The following is a 26,217-nucleotide window of genomic DNA, read 5'->3' on the forward strand; positions in this document are numbered from 1 at the left end:
AAACCTCATCCAGGAAACTAATCGTTCAGGACTTATCCCGTTACTTGATCTCGAGTCACTGTATATTCTTCCGTGTGCCTATTTTACTTTTTCTCTGCTTCATGGTTACCTCCCATGGCCCCTAAGTGTTCCGCCATCTTTTACCTCTGATCTGAATGATTATAATCTTCGCAATACAAAAAATCCTATTCAAGTTCCTTTTACTCCTTGTGTAAGGTCAGATTTTAATCCTTTAATGGCGAGTCATATTGTATAGAATAAGTTGCCTGAATCAGTTCTAAGGTGCCAATCATTTGGTTTGTTAAAAAAACTATTTAAAATTAGTTTGGCTTCTTAGGAGATGTTTTATCTATTTATTTATTAATCTTTATTATTTATTCTGTATCATTTTATTGGATTCTATTTAATCTACTCAATTGATTTAGTCTATTCAATCTATTTAGTTTTGTTTTCTATAGTTTTATTTTGTTTACATTTTCTTTTCTCCTCCTTTTTGCTCTTCTCTCCATGAGTAAGCGATTATTTAAAAGATTTGTTTTCACTCTCTGAATAAGTGTCTCGTTTGTCTTCCCCCTCCTTTACGGGTCAATGAGCCTTTGGGGAATTAGTAAAATGTAATATTATATGTGTAATTCATGACAAATAAATCTTACCTTAAAACAGTAATTATATACAAAATAACGTTTATGTATTCACGGAGAAAATTAACTAAGGACTAGAGCTCGCTACCCAAAGTTATTTTTCTCATAGGAGTATAACTGTAAAATCATAACCCTTGGCAATAATTCTTAGGAAATTTCAGGGACTTCCCCTTGGGGCTACATTTCCCTTTTTGCATTATTCATTAAGCTATAAATCTAGTTGGTTAATACAAGACTGATTAAAGCAAATCACAAGTAACTATACACAAAATAACATTTATTTATTCACAGGGTAAACACATAACATTTCCTGAATACAAGGAAAGCACGATAAGAAAACTAGTAAAAACAATTACTTTTCCGACAAAAATGACTTAGAATATATATACTTTTTACAAGCAACACTGGAAATACTAGAACTAACTGTGTGTGGTTATTGTAATAGCTCTGAAAATTTATTTCTTAGAAATAAGAGGTATAAGTGCACACAACATTTTACAAATGGGGGGAGGGAATAACTGGATCTTTGGCAGGGAATGCCTACAATATCGGAGTAAACTTTTTTAAGGCCACTGCTACCAATCTTCCAATTGAAAGGCTCACACCCTTTTTCCTGTACAGGTGTGTATAGAGTTCTATATCAAAGCAAATTCATGTAATTAGTAACAAAATGGTTTTACAATAAATGAGCCTTAAGGCAAGCAGTAGGATGTTTTGGACAATAGATTTTTTCTGTTTTATTTTATTACACATCAAGGACAGGGTCCCAAATAGAAAGTCCTAATAAAAGTTTCCTGGGGAGCCTTTAAAATTATAAGGGAAACTTTTAAAATAATTAGGTTCTACATTTCAAGAAATATTAGTGGGCTAAAATTTCGCTTTATTTTTCCACTACGGTAGTAATTTGCATTTGGGTCGTATAAAATGTTTATTTATGCTATTAAGACAAATATGAAAATTAAAAAAAAATGTTCATGCTTCTTCAGGCTCATCCTAGAGCCTGAAGAGCAAGAACTTTTGAACTTTTCGATACGGAAGAGCAAGGCCGTATCCAGGATATTTCTAAAGAGCGGGGGATATTTTTTCGGAAAGGCGGGGAGGGTAAACTTACGAAAAAATTCTACAAAACACTTAAAAACGTGTTTATATACAATTTGTTCCAGTTACTTTTTAAGAGTCGGGCAGTTTTTTTTTTGGGGGGGGGAGGGAGAATAGCAGTGATCCACCAAGAAAAACGGCATTGTTGAGGATGACCTAGTTTTAACTGACTAATAACATAATAGAAAGATAGGAAATCACCCGCTGGTACCTTCTACTACTGTCTCTAAAACAGGAGAGCTGAGAATTTAAATGTAATTTAAATATGGACTTCTTATATTTTTCATTTATTTAAATTAAGTTTCAAGTTGTTTGTTAGGTTATTTGCTTTATTTTCTCTTTTTTGTTCTTCATTTTCTCTTGTGTGTGCTACTTTACTCTACAGCGGGTTTTCCATTAGATAAATAAAAAAATATCCAACTTTCAATTACTTATAACTTATGAATAGGGCGTGTATGCATATTTGCATACACGCCGAATAGGACAATAGCATGCATATTTAAACAATAGTAGTTTAGCTAAAAAAAAAACAATAATAATAATTTGGAACAATATATGTTTAACATTTTATACCCAAATAAACCAAATACTGAAGTGCTAAATGATTTCATAGTAGATTGTTAAAAGACATTTTTTTTTTAATTTAACGTTTTTTTATAACGTGCATGTATTACCATGGCCGATGTAATTTACTAAATATTCTATGTTTGAAAGTGGTCTGTTTATATTTTACAATTACATGATAATACTACATTTCTTGAAACCACCAAAAATATTTGGTTAAATTTAATGTTACATAATAAAGATTTTCAACGTTGATATTGTTAATTATTCAATTTGGCTCGCCTACAAGTCCAGTTATTGTAACAGTATCAATTTTCCTCTTCAAAGGTTTAATTAAAATCCACATAACGTTCTTTCTACACAAACAGGTTAAGTTCACACTCAACAGCAGCAACTTTACTTGCACCATCAGAAGAAAAGATTACATTGATACACATTGTATCATGTTGATATACCAAAGATTTGTATTACCCTTGCATATGCATTAGTAAACACAAACTTTACTTCCAGTGACTCGGCAACTTAAATTCCAATCACTCGGAAGAACAGAATGTATTGATACAAATTATTTCAGTGATGATGCATAAAATTTGATTGTTACTTTAACTGTTGTAAAAAAAAAACTCATTCGTTATTTAAAATAAACATAACATTCTCTCTACTCGCAAAGATAACGTTAATTCTTAACAGCGACAACTTTATAGTTTTTCACTTTCACTCGGAAGAATAGATTATATTGACACAAATCCTTTCAATATTGATACATAAAATTCCGTTTTTTATTTAGCTATTGTAAAAAGACTAACTCTTCCGTAAATATACACTATGTTCTCTCTACCCGCACAGACAACTTTAATTCTAGACAGCGACGACTTTATTTGCATCCACTTTCACTCGGAGGAAAAGAATATCATCTTTTATAAAATGTCGCTTCTTGAGCATTTCATGTGAGACGAAACGGGGGAAGCCAAACCCAAGGGCATCAGGCTCACGTGAAGGTCGCTGAAAATTTTCCCATGTTGGGTCTGGTATAAAGCTCTCTACGATATTACAAGCCTGAAATAAAATTATAAGTAATATTTTATTACTGAAGAAGGCAGAAATATAATAAATAGACGAATAGAATACAAAGAATATATATAGAACAGAAAAAGCGAATAAAAATAGAAGAGACGAAATAAAAGAGACAAACGGTCTGAGGCCAATGTATATCAGCAAGCGTTTATTTTAGACTTTTTTTCTTTTTAGAATAATTTCTACACATTATACATGTTTGTTCCAGTTAGGTAAGAATGATGGATCGGAATATTAATCTGAATGACTAATTATAATAAAAAACTCTAACATGCATAATATATAACTTTGAGTATATATATATATATATACATATATATATATATATATATATATATATATATATATATATATATATATATATATATATATATATATATATATATATATATACATATATTAGCTGCTCTTTAAATTTTAGTTTATGCTTTTTAGGTATGTTATGTGACCACAGCAGGATAGTGATGTGATATTATTCCGTATATGAAAGGGACTTTTCCTTCTCAACGCCCCGCTCTTTATGCTAAATTTTTTTACTGTTATAAAATGTAGAGTTAAGAGAAAGAGTCAAACTTTAGCGTAAAGAGCGGGGCGTTGAGAAAGAAAAGCCCCTTTCATATACGGAGTAATTTCTGTTCGTTTTAAGTTTTAATGTCGCTCCTCACTTTCATTTAAAAAACTTGTTCTTTTATTTAATTTCAGAAGTTTCAACTTCTACAGTAGGGTTCTCTGATACGCTGAATCTGATGGTGTTATTTTCGATAAGATTCTATGACTTTTAGGGGGTGTTTCCCCCTATTTTCTTAAAAAACGCAAATTTTCTCAGGCTCGTAACTTTTGATGGGTAACACTAAACTCGATGAAACTTGTATATTTAAAATCAGCATTAAAATGCGATTCTTTTTATGTAGTTATTGGTACCAAAGTTTCATTTTTTAGAGTTTCGGTTACTATTGAGCCGGGTCGCTCCTTACTACAGTTCGTTACCACGAACTGTTTGACTACTACTGCTAAAACTTACTGCAGCACCAAGCCACTTAGGACCAACACAGCTACGCACGCTCTTTCTCCATCTCAATCTATTGAAAGGTACCCTCTTTACACCCTCCCAGGAAGTTTCCATTTCTATTAAATCTTTCCTTACAACATCATCCCACCCCAACCGAGGACGACCTGCTTTTTGTTTAGCCCAACACAGTTGGCCGAAAAGGACGATCTTTGGCAATCTGTCATCCTTCATCCACAGAACGTTTCCTAGAAAAAGAAATGAAATGGAAAAGAAATGAAAGAAGAACTTACAGCCTCTGGATTTGAGGTTTGGTCGTGAAGGGTGAAGGAAACAGTGTGTGCAAAGGGCCATTTAAGCAATGCATCATACTCTCCAGGAAGGATTTTTATGTACACAGATAAATGACTGTTTTCACCTGAGCCATTACCATTGAGAAAAACAGAAGCCTGAAAAACAATTATCGTTTTTAATCGCTTAGTAATAACAGATCAATCATTAGTAATATTTATAGCAACTTCGTAGATGTGTATATCAAATTATTGGTACATTTTCAATTCATATTTATCTTTTCTCTTTATAAATATTTAATCTTCATTTATTTTCTTAGTATATTTTTTTTTTATTGCTCTCGAGTAAAGATTCTTATTTACACAGATAAAGCACTGTTTTGATTTGAACCATTGCCACTGAGAAAAACAAAATCCCCTAAAAACCACTGTTTTGATCGTCCAATAATAAAGAATGTGCTATTTAATATGCGCATTTAACTACTTTGTAATTACATGCACCAAATTATTCGTATTTTTCAACATACATTTTTATCATATATTTCTTTTTATGTATATATTTCTTTTATTATATATTTATTTATTTATTTCCTTAATATATTTATTTTGTATGCTAATATTCTCCAGGAAATATTTTTATTTACACAGATAAATGACTTTTTTCACCAGAATCGTTATCATTGACAACAGAAGCCTGAAAAATAATTACCTTTTTTAAGTGTTACCAATTATCTAACAATGATGGATTAATAATCAAATAAAATTTAGTTAATTATTTCTTACATATATGTAATTGAAGTGGTATTGTTTTTATATAAATTTCTACCACATAATATATTTTCAGTGATAAATGATAATCCTTATTTATTTTCTTAGCATTTCTATTATTTTCTCCAGGATATATCTTTATATACAAAGATAAATGACTCTTTTCATCAGCCCTATCATCCAATTGAGTTAGAACGATTAGATTTTTTTTTGGGAGGGGGGGGGGGGTACAGTTTTAGAGGATGGTGCCAAATTTCTCTTCTCTAATCATTACAAAACTGTATAAGCTAGCGTTTTTATCGTTTTTATAAACCTGTCGTCTGACAGACAATTTGGCTAGCAGCATTACAATATTACTGCAATTATATATACCTGCAATGCTAATGGGCAATGCCAGTAGGGCCCATTTATAAAAAAAACTGTCACTGAATGGAAATTTCAATCACAACATTCAAAATTATTACAGTCGAATGAAAAAAACAAATGAACACATTCTTGGACGTTGTTAGGGTAACAACAGTGGGTGTGTCCCCTAGTAAAATTGTTGCCAACCTTGATAAACCATTATCCAAAAGTCATTTATAAAGTTAAGTTCTGGTAGAAGAAGGTAAAAGTTCCCTCCTTCGCTACACCCAATGACAGAGTATACTTAAAAAAAGTTTTTAAGACGAAACTAAAAGAAAATCTCTCTTTTAAATGAAATAGATGCAAGAAAAATAATGTCAGTTGTTGGGCAAGTCAAGGTCCTCATAAAGAAGCTTTGCATAACATTAGTTTATAAACTACTGTTGACTGAACTGCTAAGCCAAGTTTCGAATTAGTGATAAAATATGAGTTGTTGTTTCAATTATCAGTTTTATTTTTAAGCTGGCAGGGAATTTTTAATCTATGCCCATTGAATAAAAAACTCTTCAAGTTTTAGTATCTTAAAACGAAGAACATTTATCAGAATACACCATGGCAACTATTTTCTATCCAAATCCCATCCCCAAATACTCCCTCAAAGTATATGTTTTACTCCGTCTAAGTAAAATATCAGATTTGAATCTACCATAAAGCCGATTTATCACACATTCACAAATTTACACCAGAACAAGAAAACGACCCCCATTAATCTGGAAAACAAAGCACATTATTTAAACATGACTTCAATGATAACAAATTATGCAAAAAGCAACGTTACCAACACCAACAAATAAAGAAAACAGGCTATTCAAATCCACCGTTATTTTTCACACACCCTTAAAAAAATGAATCATTGGAGGAACAACAAGAATTACCTGGAGTTTATATCCATATTGGCTTGTGTAAAAGGGGGGACTTATGAGCTCAAACCCTTCCTTCAATTTCGCTTCAGCAAGACGTGTTGAATAGTCACTGATCTTCCAGACTAGGGTACCTGAAAAAACATTTTTTATTAGTGTCTGGAATCAATAACAAGAACAAAAAGGTAAACTAAATGACAGTCTGGATAACAAGAAATTCTATAAATTAGTTTCATGCAGTTAAATATCCCATAAATTCACTTCCCTTCGTCCAAATGTGTCTAACCAGGGTTGACCAACAAAGAAATGGTAGTTAAACCCTTAGTATAACTTAAGTTATTTAGACAAGAGAGGATTGACAAAGAAATTTATTGAGCTTCTAACGAATGAGGTGGCACATATCAGGCATAACAACGAGAACATTCAAAAGAGGGTTCTAAAACAATTTTTGAGTCGTCCTCTGGTATTTATAAGAATGGCATAAATCAGCTTCATCTAACTTCAAGACAACACGAACTTACTCTGGGCTTTGGATCGAAATGTCTGTAGTCCAGCTTTCACCGTGGCATTCTCACCCCCTGCCAGGGTAGCTTAGACATTAAATATCATAATAGACTAGCTATAAGGAATACCAGTAGACTAAAAGATTATTTCACCTCGGAAAAAGAAACATTTTGCAATTTCTCGGTGCATTTTTTTTCGTTATTTTAGTTTATGATCAATGGCATTAACTGGGGTTAAGGTATGTACTCCCCCCCTTTAGATCCCCATCCCCACATCTCAGATCCTCCATCTTTTTCTTAAGTGCTAAAGGCAGTAAAACCGAAATTTGACTATTTAAATTGGTTAAGTGGAAGCTAAAACAACCATTTATATCACATAAAAATTAGGGAAAACCGGGCATTTAATTTATTACGAAAAATACGAAGTTATGCAGCATTAGTAGTAGCGATCATCAAATTTAAAAGGGGGAAACTTGGATGCAAATTCTGCAAATATTAGCTGAAAACGCATTGGACCAAATAGCTTAAGAAGGTGTAATTTTCTTTTGAATGTGTCTCTGGGAATCATCTGATTGTTGATATGTGAATCTCCGCGGACGGAAAGCGTTGTGAAATTTAACTAATTTGTTCTGCTTGTTCATTTTCATGGTTCAACGTGGCAACGTTGACAAAAATGAGGTACTGCTCTAAAAGGTTTTCGGGTATACATCTAAGATGAGTCCAATAGGCACAAGGTCGCATCCAGGAGTTTTTTCCGGGAGGGGGGAGGTTAAAAAGTATTTAAAAACGCATCTTAAATCTGTTTTTGTTACGTGGTTGCGAGTTTAACAAACATTTCAGGCGAGATTCTGACCCCCTACCCCCACTCCCCTCCTGGATGCTGCCTTGACTGGAAAAAAATTATTTTTATTATGATGTCCTTAGTAGAGGACCTCTTGTTTCTACAAGAAGGATTCTTTTATATATTCAATACACTGGTGAAACAATTTGATTTGGGGAGTTCTATTTTCCAACCATTTAGCTGAGTGACAAAAGAGCATATAGCGTATTTTGAATTAAAAGAAAGATTTCTAAGGATTTGAAAACCAAGCAAGTTACAAGAAAACGGATTCAGCCAATCAATAGACTCTGTCTTATTTTATAAAGGACTGAAAACCTGAATTTTTGCTAAATTTGGCCTAGTGCCTTTTGAAATCCTGTATCCTCTGTCTATGGATAAGGTTATTGCATTGCAGTTTAAGAATGCATTTGTGGGAATTAGTATAAAATAATTAATTAGCTCAAACATATTAACTTAAGCTAAATCAGTCTAATTAAATTAATTAATTTCAATTAGATAATTTGCTTAAGAGCGTTTCCCAAATATTTGGAGAACCAAATTTGGTACAAAAAAATAGATTAAACCAATCGAAAAAGTTTTGTCATTTTAAGAAAGTAGGTAGTAGATCTGAGTTTTACCAAAGATATCATGTAACACCTTTTGAACTGCAGCCGCCTACCTGCGATGCATCTTCCTCTTTATTGTTAGTTACATTCTGACTTAAAGCATAGCGCTTTAAGAGACATCTATGATTTCGCAAATAAGTCTACGCCGAAGTGAAATTCCAGCTCTTCTAACTATATATTTTTTAACTGTTTTTTGCATTTGGTTGTCATGTCCGCCATGGGGTAAAATCACGATTTCTTCTTCTTGGACTACTTAATATAATTTAGACAAATGCTTTCAATTTATGTAGAATATAACATATTTATTCACTACACCAACTTTAATCTAACCCAATCAATATAGAAAAAATTAATAAGTCAATATAGTCAATACATTGACTCAATATATAGTCAATATAGTCAATATTATAAAATTAATAAGTCAATATAGAAAAATTAATTCAGCGATGAAAGGCAATGAACTTTGCACTTTAATGAAACCAAAATGCTTTAGAAACGTTTTCACCTTTCTTACTTTCAGAAATGAAAAATTGTCAAAACTTTAAGGAAGAATGTCAGTATATGCCAATTAAACTGACAATCCACGGTCATTTGTTTGTTGTTTTTTTTTTTAGTAAAGCGGAAATTGTGTTCTGGTCTTGAGAAGGTATAGGGGTTATCAGCCCTACTCATATTAATTTTCTCGTTTTGAGTTTAACTCGGCTATCTATTTTAATTTCTGTTCGTTTTGAGTTTCATTTATTTATTGATAGTGATTTGTTATAGTTTTACGCTTGGAAGATTGTTTGACTTTATTTTTGTCATTATTGGCTTAATGGAGCTCTTTACTTTTCTTTGAGAAACTTGTATTGTGGAAAATTTGTTAAATTAATAAGCAAAAAAAAGCCGAATCAAACTGAATAAGTTGTTCAAAGTGGGCAGCCCCCTGCCACGGCACCTCCTCCAAGTCAAACCACCCAGGAAAGCATCCCAGTTGCTCCCTCTCTTCACTTTGAATGGCTCTTGGTACATGTGATTCATGTCGATAAACTGAACTCATTGTGGAAAAAAATAATAGCTAAACCATAACAAACCTGAGTAATTAAGGTTCATTCTTGAGATCTGAGATCGCAGTGTTGTAAGCTGCTGCTGCTGCCTCACTGCAAATGAACACATGAGGCCCAAATGCTGACGCATTGAGTCTTCTTCGTGTTTCTCAACTGCATATCGTGGACCCTGAAATATTGTAAAGTTAAGCATTGAAAAACTACACTCAACGTTCTATTACAGTGTTTACCTTTCGCGGGGACAAATATTTTGCTACGGTGTCCTGTTTATGACAAAAATTATCCTTATATTTTATGTTTGTTGTTCCATAGCTTTTAGATTTGTTTTCAATAAATAAAAGTTCAAATAGGAATAAATTCTATCTATCCCTATATTCGTTAAACCCTATATATCCTATACATTCAGTGATAAATACTGGATATAGGGATAATAGACACAGTATTCCAGTATTTTTTTGTGAATTATCACTGTCAATTAATAGGATTTCTCCCTATTTAAACTTCTTTTTATCGCCATAGAAAGGCAATGTGGTCTTCGAATTTACCTAAGACATGTTTTCATTATCCCAAAAGGATAGACGTACCCAATTTTATAAGAAGTGGTAAGTTTTCTTAACACCAAGGCAATAGTTAATCTGAAAACAATGGCAAATTACAATACTGTAAATAGGTTCTGAGACAATACATGACATACAAATAAGCTATACATGGCGTATAAAAGCAAAAATAAAAATGAAAACCCAAAAAGACTGCTTTTTTAGCACTGACAACAGTTTGTCGAAATATCAGCTCTGTTTTATTTTTCACTGACAGAAAATTATCCTCTTTGTTGTTTAGTCTTTTTTCCTTTTTTTCATTCTTTTTTTTTCTAGGGGATGCTATACAATCGGTGTGACATTCAGAAAGTCAGAGGATCAGAAAGGAATTTAATTTTAAGATTACCCCCTCCAGTTTACATAATACGTCACTTTGGTGGTTTCATTGAAAAATCCTTTTGGTGTTTCTATTTAAAAAAACAACCCCATAGTTTGAAACATACATTTTGCCCCCCCCCCTATTTTTCGTGAACTGACACCACAACATGCAAAACTGGCTACTTAGATGTGTCCTTTTATTACCATCATTAATTGGAACTATCCTTATTCGATGCAGTGGCTGTTTTTATAACATATAGTAACTATTCAGGCTAGAGACATGCGCAGAGGGAACCCCCCCCCCCACGGAATCTTTGATTTTTCTGAATTTCTCGGCGCGTCTTATTCAATTCACCGAATAAAATTTATGTTTTATTATTGGGAACTCTCCCTTCGCGAAAAAAAAAACTCGTGAGCACAGTCCTTTTTCAGGAATTATATCTACAGCCCAAAGTTACCAACAATTTTCTGGTGGCTCAAGAATACAAAATTTGTTCCAAAATAGAATTTGAGGATATCACTCTGTTTATTAAATTTAAACCTTTTAGCTTCTATTCTCAATGAAGCTGCAAAAATTATAGCATTCATTCAGGAATCAGTGAGAGCAATCTAAATGCGTAAGGCAAGGAGGAAGGGAGGTTGGCTGCCTCCCCCTTTCTACATACGGTATTTTTTGCTCTTTACCACTTTTATCAACTCGAGAGCTGTTTTAATCATCTTAGCTAATTTTTTTACTGATTAAAAATAGCTGACACCTGCAAACCAGTGCAGCTGACGCCTGCTACGCATGTTAGAAGTAACCATGGGTGATGTAAGGGGGTATGATGCATTAGACTTGTGCCAAACGAAGTGTACCACTTAGCGGAAAGCCTTTCGAGCTATATCCGCCATATTTGAATGATTAAAGCTAGAATTTTATTCAAGTAAGCACTTTCTAAGCGGATATCCGTGAATGGCGAACATATAAAAAAAAGAATTTGTCGAATATAAAATTTCATTGGATAATCCTACTTTTTAAATGTTTTCTCTTAAAGGGAAACCAGTAAAATTTAGGGGCTGTGGTACTGAAAGAAAAAGAGGATAGTCCTTACAGGAGCCTCGATTGGGGTGAAGGGACACGTGCCTCCGCCCCCTAATTTTTGAAAAATACCTTTTTGAGGGTTGTTTCAATTGAAAAGTGCCTTTTTCTTGTTAATGTCATTGAAAAGTATGAAAAACTACGAGCTCGCCCCTCCCCCTAGACTTATAAAATTAAAAATTTTTCCCCACCCACCTAAATCTTTATGAATTGACACCACTGCGTTCTCGGCACCCTCAAAATAAAAATAGATTTGGTTACCCTATTTCAATTTCCATACTAGACTGAATTTGGTGGGTATTTTTTCACTAAATAAACTATTAAGAAATTGTGTCACTTTTTTAAACATCCCAAAAACACTCACGAAGTTTGATCTGAGAAAAACCGGTTTGTAGTTCGCATTAGATTATGATTAGCTTAGTCCCAGTGAGAAAAACTATGATTTAGGTATATTTTAATTAAATATTTTATATATAGTGGTGCTTTGGTTAGGTTAGGCCTTTAATATAATGATTTCTGGGCAGCCTGCTTTCCAAAATTTCCTTCCTTAGTTTCCGTAATTTTGTTAATGAAGCATTATATTTTCATTATATTTTGGTATATTTCATTACGATTAACCTAATTAATCATTATGATTAACCGAACTTCACTTCTTGAGTATTTTTTGGATATTTAACAAATACCAAAATTGTTATAGATAATAATATATTTCTTTTTAATCTCTTTGTGAACTCACTCAATTAAGCATAGCAATACAGTGTACTATAATTGCATTTTTTTTTTTTTTTGCCAAGGACTGTATCCCACTATGATTGCATCCCAGCCAAGGACGTCTGTATAATATTTTCAGGTGAAAGGGAGGGGAACGAAATTTATTTCATCATTTGAATGAAAGGTGTCCAGAAATTCAAAAACACTTGGTAATTATCTAAGTCAGTCCTAGTGACCCCCCTGGGAACGTCCCTGGTCCTAGCTCTCTAAAATACAGTATTTTTATGATTCGGCCTAAAATTATATGTTTCAAATAATGTGCACGTTATTTGCATTATTTCAGCTCTAGCCTTTTGTCAAACTAACAAAAAAAAGTTTACCCTCATACATGTAGGTATAACTCCTATTTTACCGTTTAACCTACAAGTATCAATTCAGGAGCGTAGATTGAATTTCCCTATATGTTGCTATATCATTCGAGTAATTCGACTGACTTGTGGTTTCGACAAACTTCCAATACCACTAAAACGTCCCCCCCCCCAGTATCCAATACCACTAAACGTCCAATATCCCCAGAACAATTGTAGCGTATATATATATTTCCAGCTGCACAAGAAGCAGCAGAGTCCTTTTGACTAAATTACATCATTATAATTACTATATACGATATATTATACGTCGACACTCCACCGCAATTGATCAAGTGAAACATTATTTGAAAAGGTAATAAATTTTGAATATCCTGTTTTAAAAATTAAATATGCAAAGCCTGGGAAAAGAGTAAGGCTTGGGTAACAGTTGTCTGAAATCTAGAGACAGGTGAAAGGTGGCATTAAAACCACAGATTCAATTACCTTACCACCAAAGAGTTAATCAAAACCATAATAATACTTTCTATAAAAGAAAAGCAGTTTATCAGTAAAATGAAAAAATAAGCTATGAAAATACTTAAATCATTTAATGGAAAAGGATTAATTTCAAAGGAAGCAATTTTTTATGAATTAGCATTTTATTTATTTGTTCTTTTTTAAATTCATACTTAACGGGATTGAAGTGTAGGTGGTGTCTTTATTTATATTATTTATGATATTTAATTTTTTATTTACTATATTTAATTCCATACTTCAAGGGGTTGAGTGGAGAAGCATATACATACTACTATAAAATAGTTAATCGAAGTATAGTCTGGGAAACATCGAAGACCATGAAAGATATAAAGCATGTTATTAGTATGGGGCTAAAGTTGCATTTTAAAACAAGAAATCGCTTTAAGCATCTTGTTTTCAAGACCGTATATATATATATATATATATATATATATATATATATATATATATATATATATATATATATATATATATATATATATATATATATATATATATATATATATATATATATATATATATATATATATATATATATATATATATATATATATATATATATATATATATATATATATATATATATATATATATATATATATATATATATATGAAAAAATATATTGACTCCCAATGAACTTGAAAAAAGTCCAAGTATTATTCCATAGGCCTGATCACCAGTAAATACAGGGTTTTGCAGTAAATTTTAACGTCTATAACACTAAGATACAGGCCCATTCTTAATAATCTATTTTCCTGAAGAGATTCAAATTGCCCCCCACACACGTATATGGCCTTGCCTGCACTCCCCAAATAGTTTGAGGGATATTAACACAACATCTGATATGGATAGTTTTTTCTTCGATTTGTGATTTTCATAACCACAATGCAACCGATAGGATAAAGAATATCCAAAACTATTTTCCCACAGAGTAAAACGATACATAAAAACACCAATTTCACATGTCAACAACAGATTGCAATCTTATTTCGACAGCTTGTTCCTTTTTACTCGACAGATTAGCATGTAAAACCTGCACAAAAATTAACCGCACCCGGATCAAGTGGTGAAGGAATCTGCCTGGTGCTTCTACAGATTCACATATACTCAAGTGAAACGATGAAAAATTCATCTGTCACCAAACTTGGGTACACTTCTCCCTCCGCCCCCAGAATGTTCCACTGGTAGGATGTTTTTTTTGGAAGGAGGAAAATTATCCAAAGTCAACTTCCCTCGGAAAAATAGGAAAATATTAGCATTTAAATATTTCTTTTTGTTTAGCCCCTCCCAAAAAAGCATTCATCAATCCCATCCCTATTCCAATCGTCGGAACGGTATGCACCATTGACAACCAGCAACAAGTTTGAAACTAGAATAATGTATTATAATTAAATATATTGGCATTGTTAATGGCTTTACCCCTTTTTGTTTAAATTCTTGCCCAAAAGTAATCCTCGGACCCATCCCTATTCCCCAATTGTCAAATCAGTTTCACTTATGACAACCAGCAGCAAATTTGCATCTGGATAATATCTGTCTATTAAAGATAATGGCATTATTGATGGATTTACCCCTTTCTGTTTAATCGATCCCCCGAAGTAATCCTTGGACCCGTCCCTATTCCCCAATTGTCGGATCAATTTGCACCTATGACACCAAGTAAAAAATTTGCATCTACTTTAATAAATCTTAGGCTAATTTAAGATATTGGCATTATTAATGGTTTATACCAATGGATCGACGAGACATGAGTTATTGTTATTGTGACTATTGTAGTTTGTTTATTGTCATATTGCATTTTATCATCAGATCTGTAATCAGCTAGCTCAGAAATCTTTAAATCTCATTTTTGGTAAATAATTAAGTATGTGTGGAACGGTGTTGTTGAACGGATACTTCCGTCATAATTATTTTCAAATCTACAGCCTCCTTCTTCCCCCTAAAACAGAGGTGTCAATTAGCGGAACAGGGTAGAGGGCATTCCCCTCCCCGCCTAGGTTTTTGAAAAAGAACTTGTATTCCAGTGTTTTCATCGAAAATTGTCATCTTTTAGGTATTTGCATTGAAAAAATCTGACAAAAGCACCAAAATTACCCCCTCTAGAAATGATTTTTGTCCCCACCCCAATACATTTTCGTGAATTCACACCACTGACCTCAAATCTTTTTAATCTTGAATTGCATTACTAACCTTGATATTTCAATATTAGTATCCTAAGTGTACGCAACAACTTCAAGTATATTTATAATGTGTTTTCAGTAAAAAGTAAACATTTTTTGTAAAATACATTGGCTTCTGGTTGTTTTGAGTTTTGAAAATAATAATAGATCAAAGTACCAAGGACATCAAGTAAAAACGAAAGTTTTATTTTGAAATTTGAAATCACATTTTTTCAGATGTTTCTTCTGGCAATTAGGGTCACATTTTGTCAGTGTTACCGCGTTACACCATAAATTAAATAAGAAAACCTTATGAGTTAAATTTGAAAATAAGTTAAATAAGTAAAAAATAATAAGTTAAATGAGTTAAATAAGTAAAAACGAAAGTTTCATTTTGAAATTTGAAATCACATTTTTCAGATTTTTCTTCTGGCAATTAGGGTCACATTTTGTCAGTGTTACCGCGTTACACCATAAATTAACTAAGAAAACCTTATGAGTTAAATTTGAAAACATGCTTTTTGTCCATAAAAGATTAAACATTAACAATCTGTTGATTTTCAAAGACTCCATCTTCAAAGGCAAGCTATACTGTATCTTGTTAGTCTTTTGTAGGTACAAAGTATTTGGCTTATTTTTTGCTGCTTTTTAACTGGCGTTCCTTTTTAAATTTTGCCTCCACAACAACCCATAACTATTTCTAGAATATTTTTTTTTTTACTAAAATAAAATTCTAATTTTTCCTTTTTTTAACATGTACTTGTTTGCATAAATTCTCGCTCAAACAATTCAAACAATCATATTTAATTCTCACTGTCCTTGGAACTTGCGTGACTCTTGAATCCAGAGCCTGCTTTTCTAACCTTCAATTCTTACCTTAAATCTACAGCCTGCTTCTTTGAAACTGCAGTTGACGGTCAGAGCTGGACAAGACTCTTTAAGATGAGAATCCATATCTTCGCGGACGAGATCAGCCGTTTCGCAGCCTTGAGGACATGTGATAGGGAAGCGACAGCATTTTCCGTGATGGGCCTAAAACGGAAACGTCCTTTTTAGCAGTAAATTTACGAAGTTAAAACTACAAAGAAATAAAAGAAAAGTACTTGTCAAACAGAGATAATGTTCTCTTTTTTTTCTATGCACAGACGTTTCAATTTAGTAAGAACTACAGACAGCTTGTATTTTGACAAATTCATTGAGCTTTTTCACCCATACCCCTAGCAGTGCTTTTCTAAAGCGTTTGGGAAAACAAGCTATTTAGATCTTCTTCCCATTTGTCTTGCATATCGCCAGAATTCTTGCTAGACTCACAGTGGCTTTTTACCTTGCAATGGCGATGTTTCTATTTCTGCGTCATCTGGTATCTGTTCAGGTAATAAACCTATGTTTATACATTGATTCAAGATTAATGACATAACCCTTTTTCGTAAAAAGTGTAATATTTGTCCAACAGGCATTCAATATAAATTATAAATTCCAGCAATCCATGTTTTCTCTAGTCAATGTTTAACAATATTTCCAAAAAATACACTTATACTTATTATGAATTAATATCTATTATCTAGTTTCAATTTATCTACCAAGGATTTCCCGGAATGATTTAAAACGATTAGAAATTAAATACAAAAACAAACTTTTTTTCAACTAAAAACTAAAAGTAAGCAGCATCATTGAAACTTAAAGCGAACAGAAATTATTATGCATATGAAGGGGTTGCCTCCTCCTCAGTACCTCGCTCTTTACGCTAAAGTTTTTTAGAACTTTTAAAAAGGCTTAATATTCTAATTAAACGGCCCTTGTGTTTCAAGAGTCGTTCTTAAAGAGTTTAGACAAAAAGTCAAACTATAGCGTAAAGAGGGAAATAATGAGGAGCAGGCAATAATGATTTCTCTTCGTTTTACGTTTTGATGTTGCCCCATACTTTCAATTGAAAATCTTGTTTTTTTGTATTTATTTATTTAGCTGAAGGTGGTTGTTTAAGCCTGAAAAAAAAAAGCTCACAGGTGGGCAGAATACGTATCCTATCTGCGTTTGACTCCGCTCGAGTAATGTACTATAGGCCAGAATTTTTGGAATTTTTCTCTATTTGAGGCTTAAAAAAGACTTTATATATATATATATATATATATATATATATATATATATATATATATATATATATATATATAAAGTTAGGTTGAGAGACGTCCAAACCCGGGGCGCAGCAGGTTAGAAATAGTATTTCTTTTTTAACATTGATTTCGACATTTCAGAAATATTCTGATAACTTTTTGTACTCTCCGAAAAGCCTTTGGCGGCAGTCATCGCCGAAAATGTACAACATACAAGTTTCGAGCCTTTAAAAAAGCACAGAATTCCTACTGTAATGATAATATATGCAAAATCGAACAGTATCCTGTAATAGATTGTAAAGATGTACAATAGAATAATGATTTATATAAACTTTATTCAACCCACAAACATTTATATTAATAAACATTCTATGGTATACCAGTGGGCGATTCGCAAAAATTTAGGCGAGGGGCAATTTGTATTTTTGTCTAGTGGGGGGCAAATTTACGTTTTTTCCTCCTTTTTTAATGAAAATGCCGAAAATAAGTATTTTCAACTAAATTGCCCCAAAAAAGGTATTTTTCAAAATCTTTGGGAGGGGGACAAGAAATCAAGGGAGGGACACGCTCCCCTACCCCTCGACTTGACACCACTCTATTGGAAGGTAAAATGGTAAGCTGGACATTTTCTACTTTAACAAAGGTCACCATTAGTACTTTTATAGGCCAAGCAATTGTTTGGCAGTTTTGGGGACTGTTTTCCCCATGTTTTCAAACTTATTATTACAATTTTTCCAGAAACAGTTAAAATTCACACCCCTATCACATTGTGTCAGTGTGTCACACCAAAAGCGTTTAAGTTCAAGCTAATATGGACCAAAGGTGCTATTTTCCAAGATACTTAAAAATTACGCTGATTTGAAGAATTTATTGTGTGACTATCTAAAAAAAAGACCAAAATGTACCACGTCTGGCAACACTGACGTAGAGATCAAATTTTTTGTGCTCATTGATCATTCTAGTAAATACTTTTCACACGGTTCATTTTTACACAAAAAGAACGGAAGTTCATTTAAGGCGAAAATTGGAAACGTACGAGCATTTAACTATATCATCGCAATTATATAGACTGGTTTATCAGTACGTGCTAGAGGAAATAAATAAAAATGCATTTCCGCCTTCACGGACATTAAATGCTGATAGTTGCAACTAGACACGTCATGAAACCTGTAGGAGTGGAGATAACCGGAAAACAAACATGAGGTAATAAGAACTGAATGAAAATATACTGACAAATATTAATGGTCTGAAATGCATGATGTGTAGTTGTGTCAATTCAGGGAATTTTCCCTTTTGGGGGGGGGGTGTATTTTTCAATATCTAGCGGAGGCAAGTTTGCCGTTTCTTCGATTTTCTTGACGGAAATACTGAAAAAGACATTTTCAATGAAAATACCCAAAAAGGATATTCGGTAAAATCTAAAAACGCTTTTATCGATCTTGTAAAGTAGTTGAGTTGAGTGGGTGAAACTCTCAAGAATAGATCTAGAGCTACAACGATCCATGGGAAGGTATTTTGAAGTACCTAACTTCACCCTTTCCCCCCATAAAGGGCACTGGCCTTTGATGAACTTTTGCAATTTTTGTGTAATGATAGTGTAATGACACTGAAAAAAGATAGTGGACTTATTCAAATGATGCTCAAGGAAAGTACTTTAAGCCTGCTACATTTACTCAATCTTGATGTTAGGGTTCAAAGATTGCAAATCTTCTTAAATTTTGGGAGGGAAACCTTGATATGGTTTAAAATCCTGTGGCTCTCCATGAATGCCCTGGACTTTCTGGCAACACAGGAAGATCTAAGGACAATTGCCTGTGAATCTACTCCAAGATGATTAGGAGGAACAGGAGCCAAAACAACAAGGAGAAACTAACCATAGCAGCCAGGTCAAATATTTGCAACTTGGACGCGACTATATGTCGAACAGGAGTGTGATAACTTCAAACTACGATTAATTAGTTTATATTGCAGCATTTGAACAAATTATGTACTTACAATTTTGAGTAGTGGTACAATTTTCAGGAATGTAGTCTGAAATGAGCTCTAAAGTATTTGTGAAGTATTTATCAGAGCTTTGTTAAATTAAACAGTAGATTAATTAACTAAAAGTGTTAAGGATGAAAAGTGTGTCGTTCTAGCGGTCATTAGAGGCTAGGGTGTACTAACGTGAGGGGTTGACAATCTTGATCCTATGCGCTGATAAGTAGACCTTACACACATGTCTAAAAAATTAAAATTATTGCTTGAGGAGTGTTGGTCACAGAAACGAGGGGGGTAATCTTTTCTTGCAGATATTCAACTGTCGTGTAGATATTCAACTGTCGTGTAATGGCCAAAGACACGGCTCGCAACCTTATTGACACTACCACGCTTGTGGTTACAATACATCTGTAAATGATCGATTAGCACTTGTCATTAGAAGAAATGTAACGACTTTGGTAGAATAAGAAAACACTAAACCTTTTAATATACGTTAAAAACTTTTAAATAAAAAGCCCATGTGCTTGTAAAATCAAAACTATTACCTGAAGAGTATCGGCCACAAACTCCTTACCACAAAAACGGCAGGGGAGTAGCCTCTTTGAACATTCGACTGTCTTGTGATGGCCTAAGACACGTCTCGGCACTTTCTGACCACACTTGTTGTCACAGTATATTGGTTCTAGGCTACAGGTCCCAACATGATTCTAAAAGTAGGTAAACGATCTGATTAGGGGTTTGTAAATGGGAACGAAACACTTTTTAAACAAAATTCACCTCTTTACTTTAACAGTTATCAACTTTTAGAGCTTTAAAGATAATAACCTATAATTTAATCTATTTATTAATAAAACTACATCAATAACAATATCCAGGAGCTATAGCATGTAAGGGACTAACATCTTAAAACCACACGAAAGGGGGTTGACTTGCTCGGCCTAATACACCCAAGCTATACAAACAAAAATGATATCTCAGCACAAACACACTGCCATACACCCCTCCCCCCCACAAACTAAAAAGGTTTACAACTGACCCTTTGTACCCGACCGCAATTTCCAGGGATTATGTTTCGGCACCTTCGTCCCTAGTGAAAGTCCACAAGTTTACAAAGAACACCATTTTCCACGGGCAATCCGATGCAGGAATACCTACAATTTCTTTTGGGATGGGAGCTTAAATAAATGATTTTAAGAAACAGGAAAAACTGTAAACATTATGAGATTGTAGAGGACGGTCCTGGGCCCTTAACTTCATTCCCTAGAGTACCATATCTTATCTATCTGGATCAGGAGCCAACCACAGAGAAACAAAGTTTCCTTTAAAAAAATCAACTTAAACGCTTCGTTCTTTTTTTACTAGCTTAAAATTTCAGATAAAAAGACTATCAAGTTGTGTTTTATTTTTACTAGCTCGGAATTTAAAGTAGCATGGACAGTTAAAAGTAACAAGGGGTAAAAAAGGGCTCTTCTTTTTCCCATAGACTACAGTTAAGCAATAATACGATTGGCTTGGAAAAATACGTCCCAAAAACAAACCAATGAAACTTAACAAACTATCGAATACGGAAAAAAAGAACAGTTATTCTCTCTTCTCTTTGGACAAATAAAGAGACTCCTAATACGTAATCCTTTTGAAGGGGGCAGGTGCTCTCACAAACTGATTCATGTTACCAGATGCTCACTGTCTTCCGGGGTTATGATAAATAGCCCCATCTGGATCAACCCTACTGTGACATAGAAGAAGTGTATTGATCCAGAACTGATGTGACAGGAAGATGGCAATTGCCTTTGTACTCCTGAATAACTCAGAAAAACAGAAGGATAAAACTAGATACAGATGTTTTACTTTCAAAGTAGAACTATGAAAAGTCAATCGGATGACAAGGCAGAGAAATTGATTGGCCTTTTCTTTGCTTTACAATATTTTAAATTCCGATCAATTACTTCTGAGCATTCATGGAATATAAATTCAGCAAGAGTGAAATCCCAACGTACTAAGCCTAAGAGGCATATCTGATAGGCCATACCCATGCTCAAGATTTTTATTCCTAGGAGGAGAGGGGTTCGCTAAAGAAAAATTGAAGGTCTTGCAGTAGCAATTAAATTATTGTTTTGCAGAGAAATTGCCTATGGAATCTTTTGGGTACCTGGATTACTGACCGTATTTCAAACAGCAGGCTTCACAAAAAGTATGGTTCAATTCCGCTTTTTAGGGCTATAATGAGAGGAAGGCTAGGGCACGTTCTACGCATAAGTTGAAATTGATATAACAAATTGAAAATTGAAAATTTTACTGTAGCAATTAAATTATTGTTTTTCAGAAAAACTGCCTATGGATTGTTTTGGGTACCTGGCTTACTGACCATATTTCAAACAGCAGGCTGCACGAAAAGTATGGTTCAACTCCGCTTTCTAGGGCTATAATGAGAGGAAGGCTAGGGCATGTTCTACGTATAAAGGATGATAGATTGCAAAAGATTTTACTTTTCGGCCAACCGTCTAGGGCTAAACAAAAAGCAAGTCGTCCACTGTTGATTTTGGAGGATGTCGTAAGGACAAATTTAAAGGAGATGGGACCTACCGGGAGGGTGTACAGAGAAAGGCTTTGAATAGGTTGGAATGAAAGAGGAGCGTGCGTAGCTGTGTTGGTCTCGGGCGGATTGGTGTTGCGGTGAGTTGTTAATAGTAATAGGAATTGAATACCTTTTCATGGAATTCCACAAATTCAGTGGAGGGAGGGCTATAACTTGAAACTGCTTGGGCATCATCTTATGTCACACAGTTTGTGTATATATTATAAATGACAAGGATACCGTAAATACTGAGGAGTCAATCAACCATACTGATGACGAGAAAAGCCCTCCTGCGAACAGGAGTGTACGAGGTATATAAAAATAGAGGTAAAGTTGCCAAAATTTTGACATTTAAAATAGTTCCAAGCCCCCTCCCCCGAAAACATATTATATCTTGTTTAGAAACTATTTAAAAGTGCGAAACTACATGGTTGAAATCATCAAATTTTTACACTGTAGAATTTTTGCACAGCCAGCATACTTGACTTAAAAACTAGCTAGAAGTACCAAAATATGCAAATAAGATACTTGATCAAATATCAAGACTTTTGTAGTGCATAATTTGATAGTCTTATCAACTGATTATCCCCGTATTCCGATTTAAGCCCTCTAATAACCAAATTACCAAGAACTCATTGCGCTCAGGCAATTTATAGTTATTGAATTTTGAGAATCACTTCTATAGTTCCGGCTTAAATGAGTCCCAACCCCTCTCTCCTAATGTCCTGATATAGCCCAGACCAGTATCCTAAAGCTTGCTGAACAAAAAAGAATAAAAAAATGAATAGACGCTGTTTGACATAGTGAAATGTACAAAGATGTTTCAAATCAACATAATCATCAAAGTCAATGATATAGCCAACAACCATGTACATGCATTAATGGGAGATTGGGGGAAGGAATGTAATTAATCTGGATGTGTAAATCCAAAGACAGAAATTTTGAGAATATTTGAGCTAAAAATTTGTTATTTTAGCATTTATTTCATAGCAGGTGTTACTGCAATATGTTGCCACACTCAGTACTTTTAGTAGACGACTAATTAGATATGTATTTATTCAGGCTTCATATACCTTTTGCCCAGTGACGTCAGTCCACAAAAATGTAGGAGGGGCAAAATGTATTTTTCAAGATCTCGGTATTAATCTAAATTCACTTCTTGAGTATATGGCGCTGTAACAGATAAGTACCTCTACTGTTTTTTTTACGAAAATATAAAAAAGGTATTCTTTTATAAAATCACCCCAAAAAAGATATTTCCCAAAATCTTGGGGGTGGCCAAATGCCCAGATATCAATTGACGACACCGCTTTTTCCTCAGCATTTTATCAGGTAAAAGATCATATTAGTAACTATAAAGAACTTCCTACATTTGTGCGGGGGTGGCAATGAGGGAATTTGCCCCCTCCTAAGACTTTGAAAAATACCTTTTTCGGGTGTTTCATTGGAAAATGAATAATCACCCTTCCCCCCAGATTTTGAAAAATAAATTTGGACTCTTCCCTACATTTTTGAGACTCAACATGACTGCACTTGCGAACCATTAGGCTAATTGCATATACAAAACATTCATATAGGTAAGAATTTATTGTATAGAAGGGGATTTGAAAATACATAAAACACAGCAATCTTTTTCTTGAAAAAGATTGGACTAAAGATTAAAAAATGTTATTAGATCTCGATGTTCTAGAGTGCGGGAGGGGAGGGGCATACCTTCCCACCTGGTATGTATGTAGTCTTCTGAAAAATAGGCTGTCAAAAATAAGAAACAGATACATAATGAGTAATAAATGAGATATTAAATATGCATAAACTTATAAATACATACGATGTCATTGTGTGACCTGCTTCTGTTTTTGACTTTGCTTTGGGGTCCTGCAACACGGGTGGAGTCCTTCGCTCTTAACCCAAGGGTATTTGTAATGCTATTTTTTATTCCATAGGCTTTTATATTTTCTCCTTTTTCCGAATCAGAACTAATTGAATATTTCTCCCACATAACTGGTATTGGAGCCATTGAAATGGGCCTCGGAGTTTTTACAGGTCGTGTCATGGTGAAAACAAAATCGATTTTACTAGAACTTAACTCTACACTCTACACAGGCAAATTGTCATCTGAATTGACAAATCTAAGCAGAAACAATAATCACGGCTACCCGTTGTATACCCGACAGAGGAAAAAAAAACTCTGTGAAATTTAGACTATCCCACGGTTTTAATTGCAAACTTTCCGTATAGTGCACTACTGTGGTTTGAACTTTGACTTTTAAATGCAAAATTTTGATATTTACGGTAGAATTTCACACCCTGATAGGGTAAAAATTGTAATTCTTTAACAATTTCTACTTTAAGATACCAAATGTGAGAAACAAACAAACACACTTAGCAACAAAAGGGAACATTTTTCTCAAGGCAGTGTAATTTGATTCAGTGGATTTAGTATATCTTGGATCTTACATTATATGTAAGAACTTTGTTAATGCATGCATAAATACGAGGCTTCTTAAACATTTTCCCATAGTAACACACATAAAATGTCGAAACTAAGTGCAAAATTTAAGCAAAACCTTAATTTCTCAAAGTGGTGATTCTTGAATCATTTTTTTTTTTTGGAACTGCGTGATCTTCTGAAGTAATGTAAATATTTTGTTTAGGATAACACTTTATCTCTAATAAATTTAATTTAAGGGCAAAAATGTTATTACTTACGGCAGATAATAACACTTACGGCTGAATTTTACCTGATAGGGTAAAAAGGAAGATTCCTGAAAATATTTTTATGTTTTGCATTATACGTAGCAAAATGAATTCTTTCTCAGAAGCTGGAAGATTTAAAATGTCAACACAGACTGGACAGGATTGAGACCTTTTGGGGCCTGTGATTAAGTTGACTCAAGGTCAACTTAATCACAAGGTCAAGCTAGGTTCCAAATAACTTCTTTTTTTCGTATGTTTCTCATGTTACAATTTTAACATTGTTTTATGCAGTTTTCTTGCAGCTTTATTTTATGCGTTTCCTTTTCCCACTGAAGCAAATCCCTGCCTCATGAATACGTCCCCCCCCACTAGAAATAAAAGGTAGGTGACACTCTGTACCCAAAAAATTTATTTTGAGCTATGGATAGATTTCCCCTAGCCCAACACGGTGAGTCTAAGGGATCGGTCATAGTTTTCCGATCTACTATACTTTGTGAGATACGACTTAGTACCTACAGGGGATAAAAACAAAATTCGCCAGTTTTCAACAGCCAAAAGATAGTATGGACAAACTGAAATTCCAAAACTAGTACCCAGATACAGCTGAAAAAGGGTTGCAAAGACGGAAATAAAATGGACTTTGGAATAACTATTCATGAAATTAAGTATCGTCACATAAAAAAAAAATAAAAAAATACTAGCTTATCGTTTCCTTAAAAACCTTAAAAATGTAGATATTAGGTTTTGGCATTTTTACAATGACCTTTCCAAAGACAATTATTGAATTCTATGCGTTCAAGCAAGCTTTTACTATACAATTCTTAAATATCATAATTAAATTCTGAAATAATGATATACAGAAATTTCCATTTTATACAAGTGAGTAATTTCCTGATAATTTTTAAGCACACATATCTGATTTTGGCCTCTTTGAATTTGCTTCAGCTGGTAAACAAAACCCATTTGATGACTTCATCAAAATTTTGGGTTACTTTTTTTAGTCAGTTACTTCTCCTTTTTTCTAAAACGAATAATTTCATTAGATTAAACAAGGGGCAAACGTACAATCAAAGGATATAACTGATGAAGAATCCCTATGAGATAAATCTGAGGGATCACTGTTCCAGAAAAACTGAACATGGTTCCCCTTTTACTAAAAAACTACCTCATTGGCAGCGAATGATTTTATATGAGACAATCTCTGCAAAGAGTCTAATATTTCGTTGATATATTCTAAAAAGAAATAAAATGTGATAGCTTTAATAACTAAATTGAAAGTAAATAAATTATTTGATTATAAACAAAATAATAAACCAATTAAATAAACAAAATTAAATAATAAAATAAATTAATTAATTTAAAATCAGAAGCTAGATTTTGGGACTTTTTTCATAATTTTCATG

General features: G+C 33.4%; 1 protein-coding gene across 3 annotated transcripts in view; it reads right to left on the bottom strand.

Moving 5' to 3' along the window:
• Positions 1–1,388: 1,388 nt before the first annotated feature.
• The window catches only part of LOC136026136 (TNF receptor-associated factor 4-like), an 82,703-nt gene continuing 57,874 nt past the window's right edge, over positions 1,389–26,217 (bottom strand). Inside the window, exons 1-7 of one of the 3 annotated variants that reach the window (XM_065702436.1) lie at positions 23,946–24,235; positions 20,088–20,249; positions 16,328–16,483; positions 9,729–9,870; positions 6,722–6,840; positions 4,677–4,832; positions 2,102–3,359 (exon numbers count right to left, since the gene is read on the bottom strand). In XM_065702436.1, the coding sequence (XP_065558508.1) occupies positions 3,162–3,359; positions 4,677–4,832; positions 6,722–6,840; positions 9,729–9,870; positions 16,328–16,483; positions 20,088–20,249; positions 23,946–24,170 (1,158 nt within the window). In that variant the 5' untranslated portion in view covers positions 24,171–24,235 and the 3' untranslated portion in view covers positions 2,102–3,161. Of the gene's footprint in view, positions 3,360–4,676; positions 4,833–6,721; positions 6,841–9,728; positions 9,871–16,327; positions 16,484–20,087; positions 20,250–23,945; positions 24,236–26,217 lie in introns of those variants that run through there. The other 2 variants (XM_065702435.1, XM_065702434.1) reach the window with 2 other exon arrangements.

This window comes from Artemia franciscana, chromosome 4 (genome assembly GCF_032884065.1).
Source record: "Artemia franciscana chromosome 4, ASM3288406v1, whole genome shotgun sequence".
NCBI classification, from domain to species: domain Eukaryota; kingdom Metazoa; phylum Arthropoda; class Branchiopoda; order Anostraca; family Artemiidae; genus Artemia; species Artemia franciscana.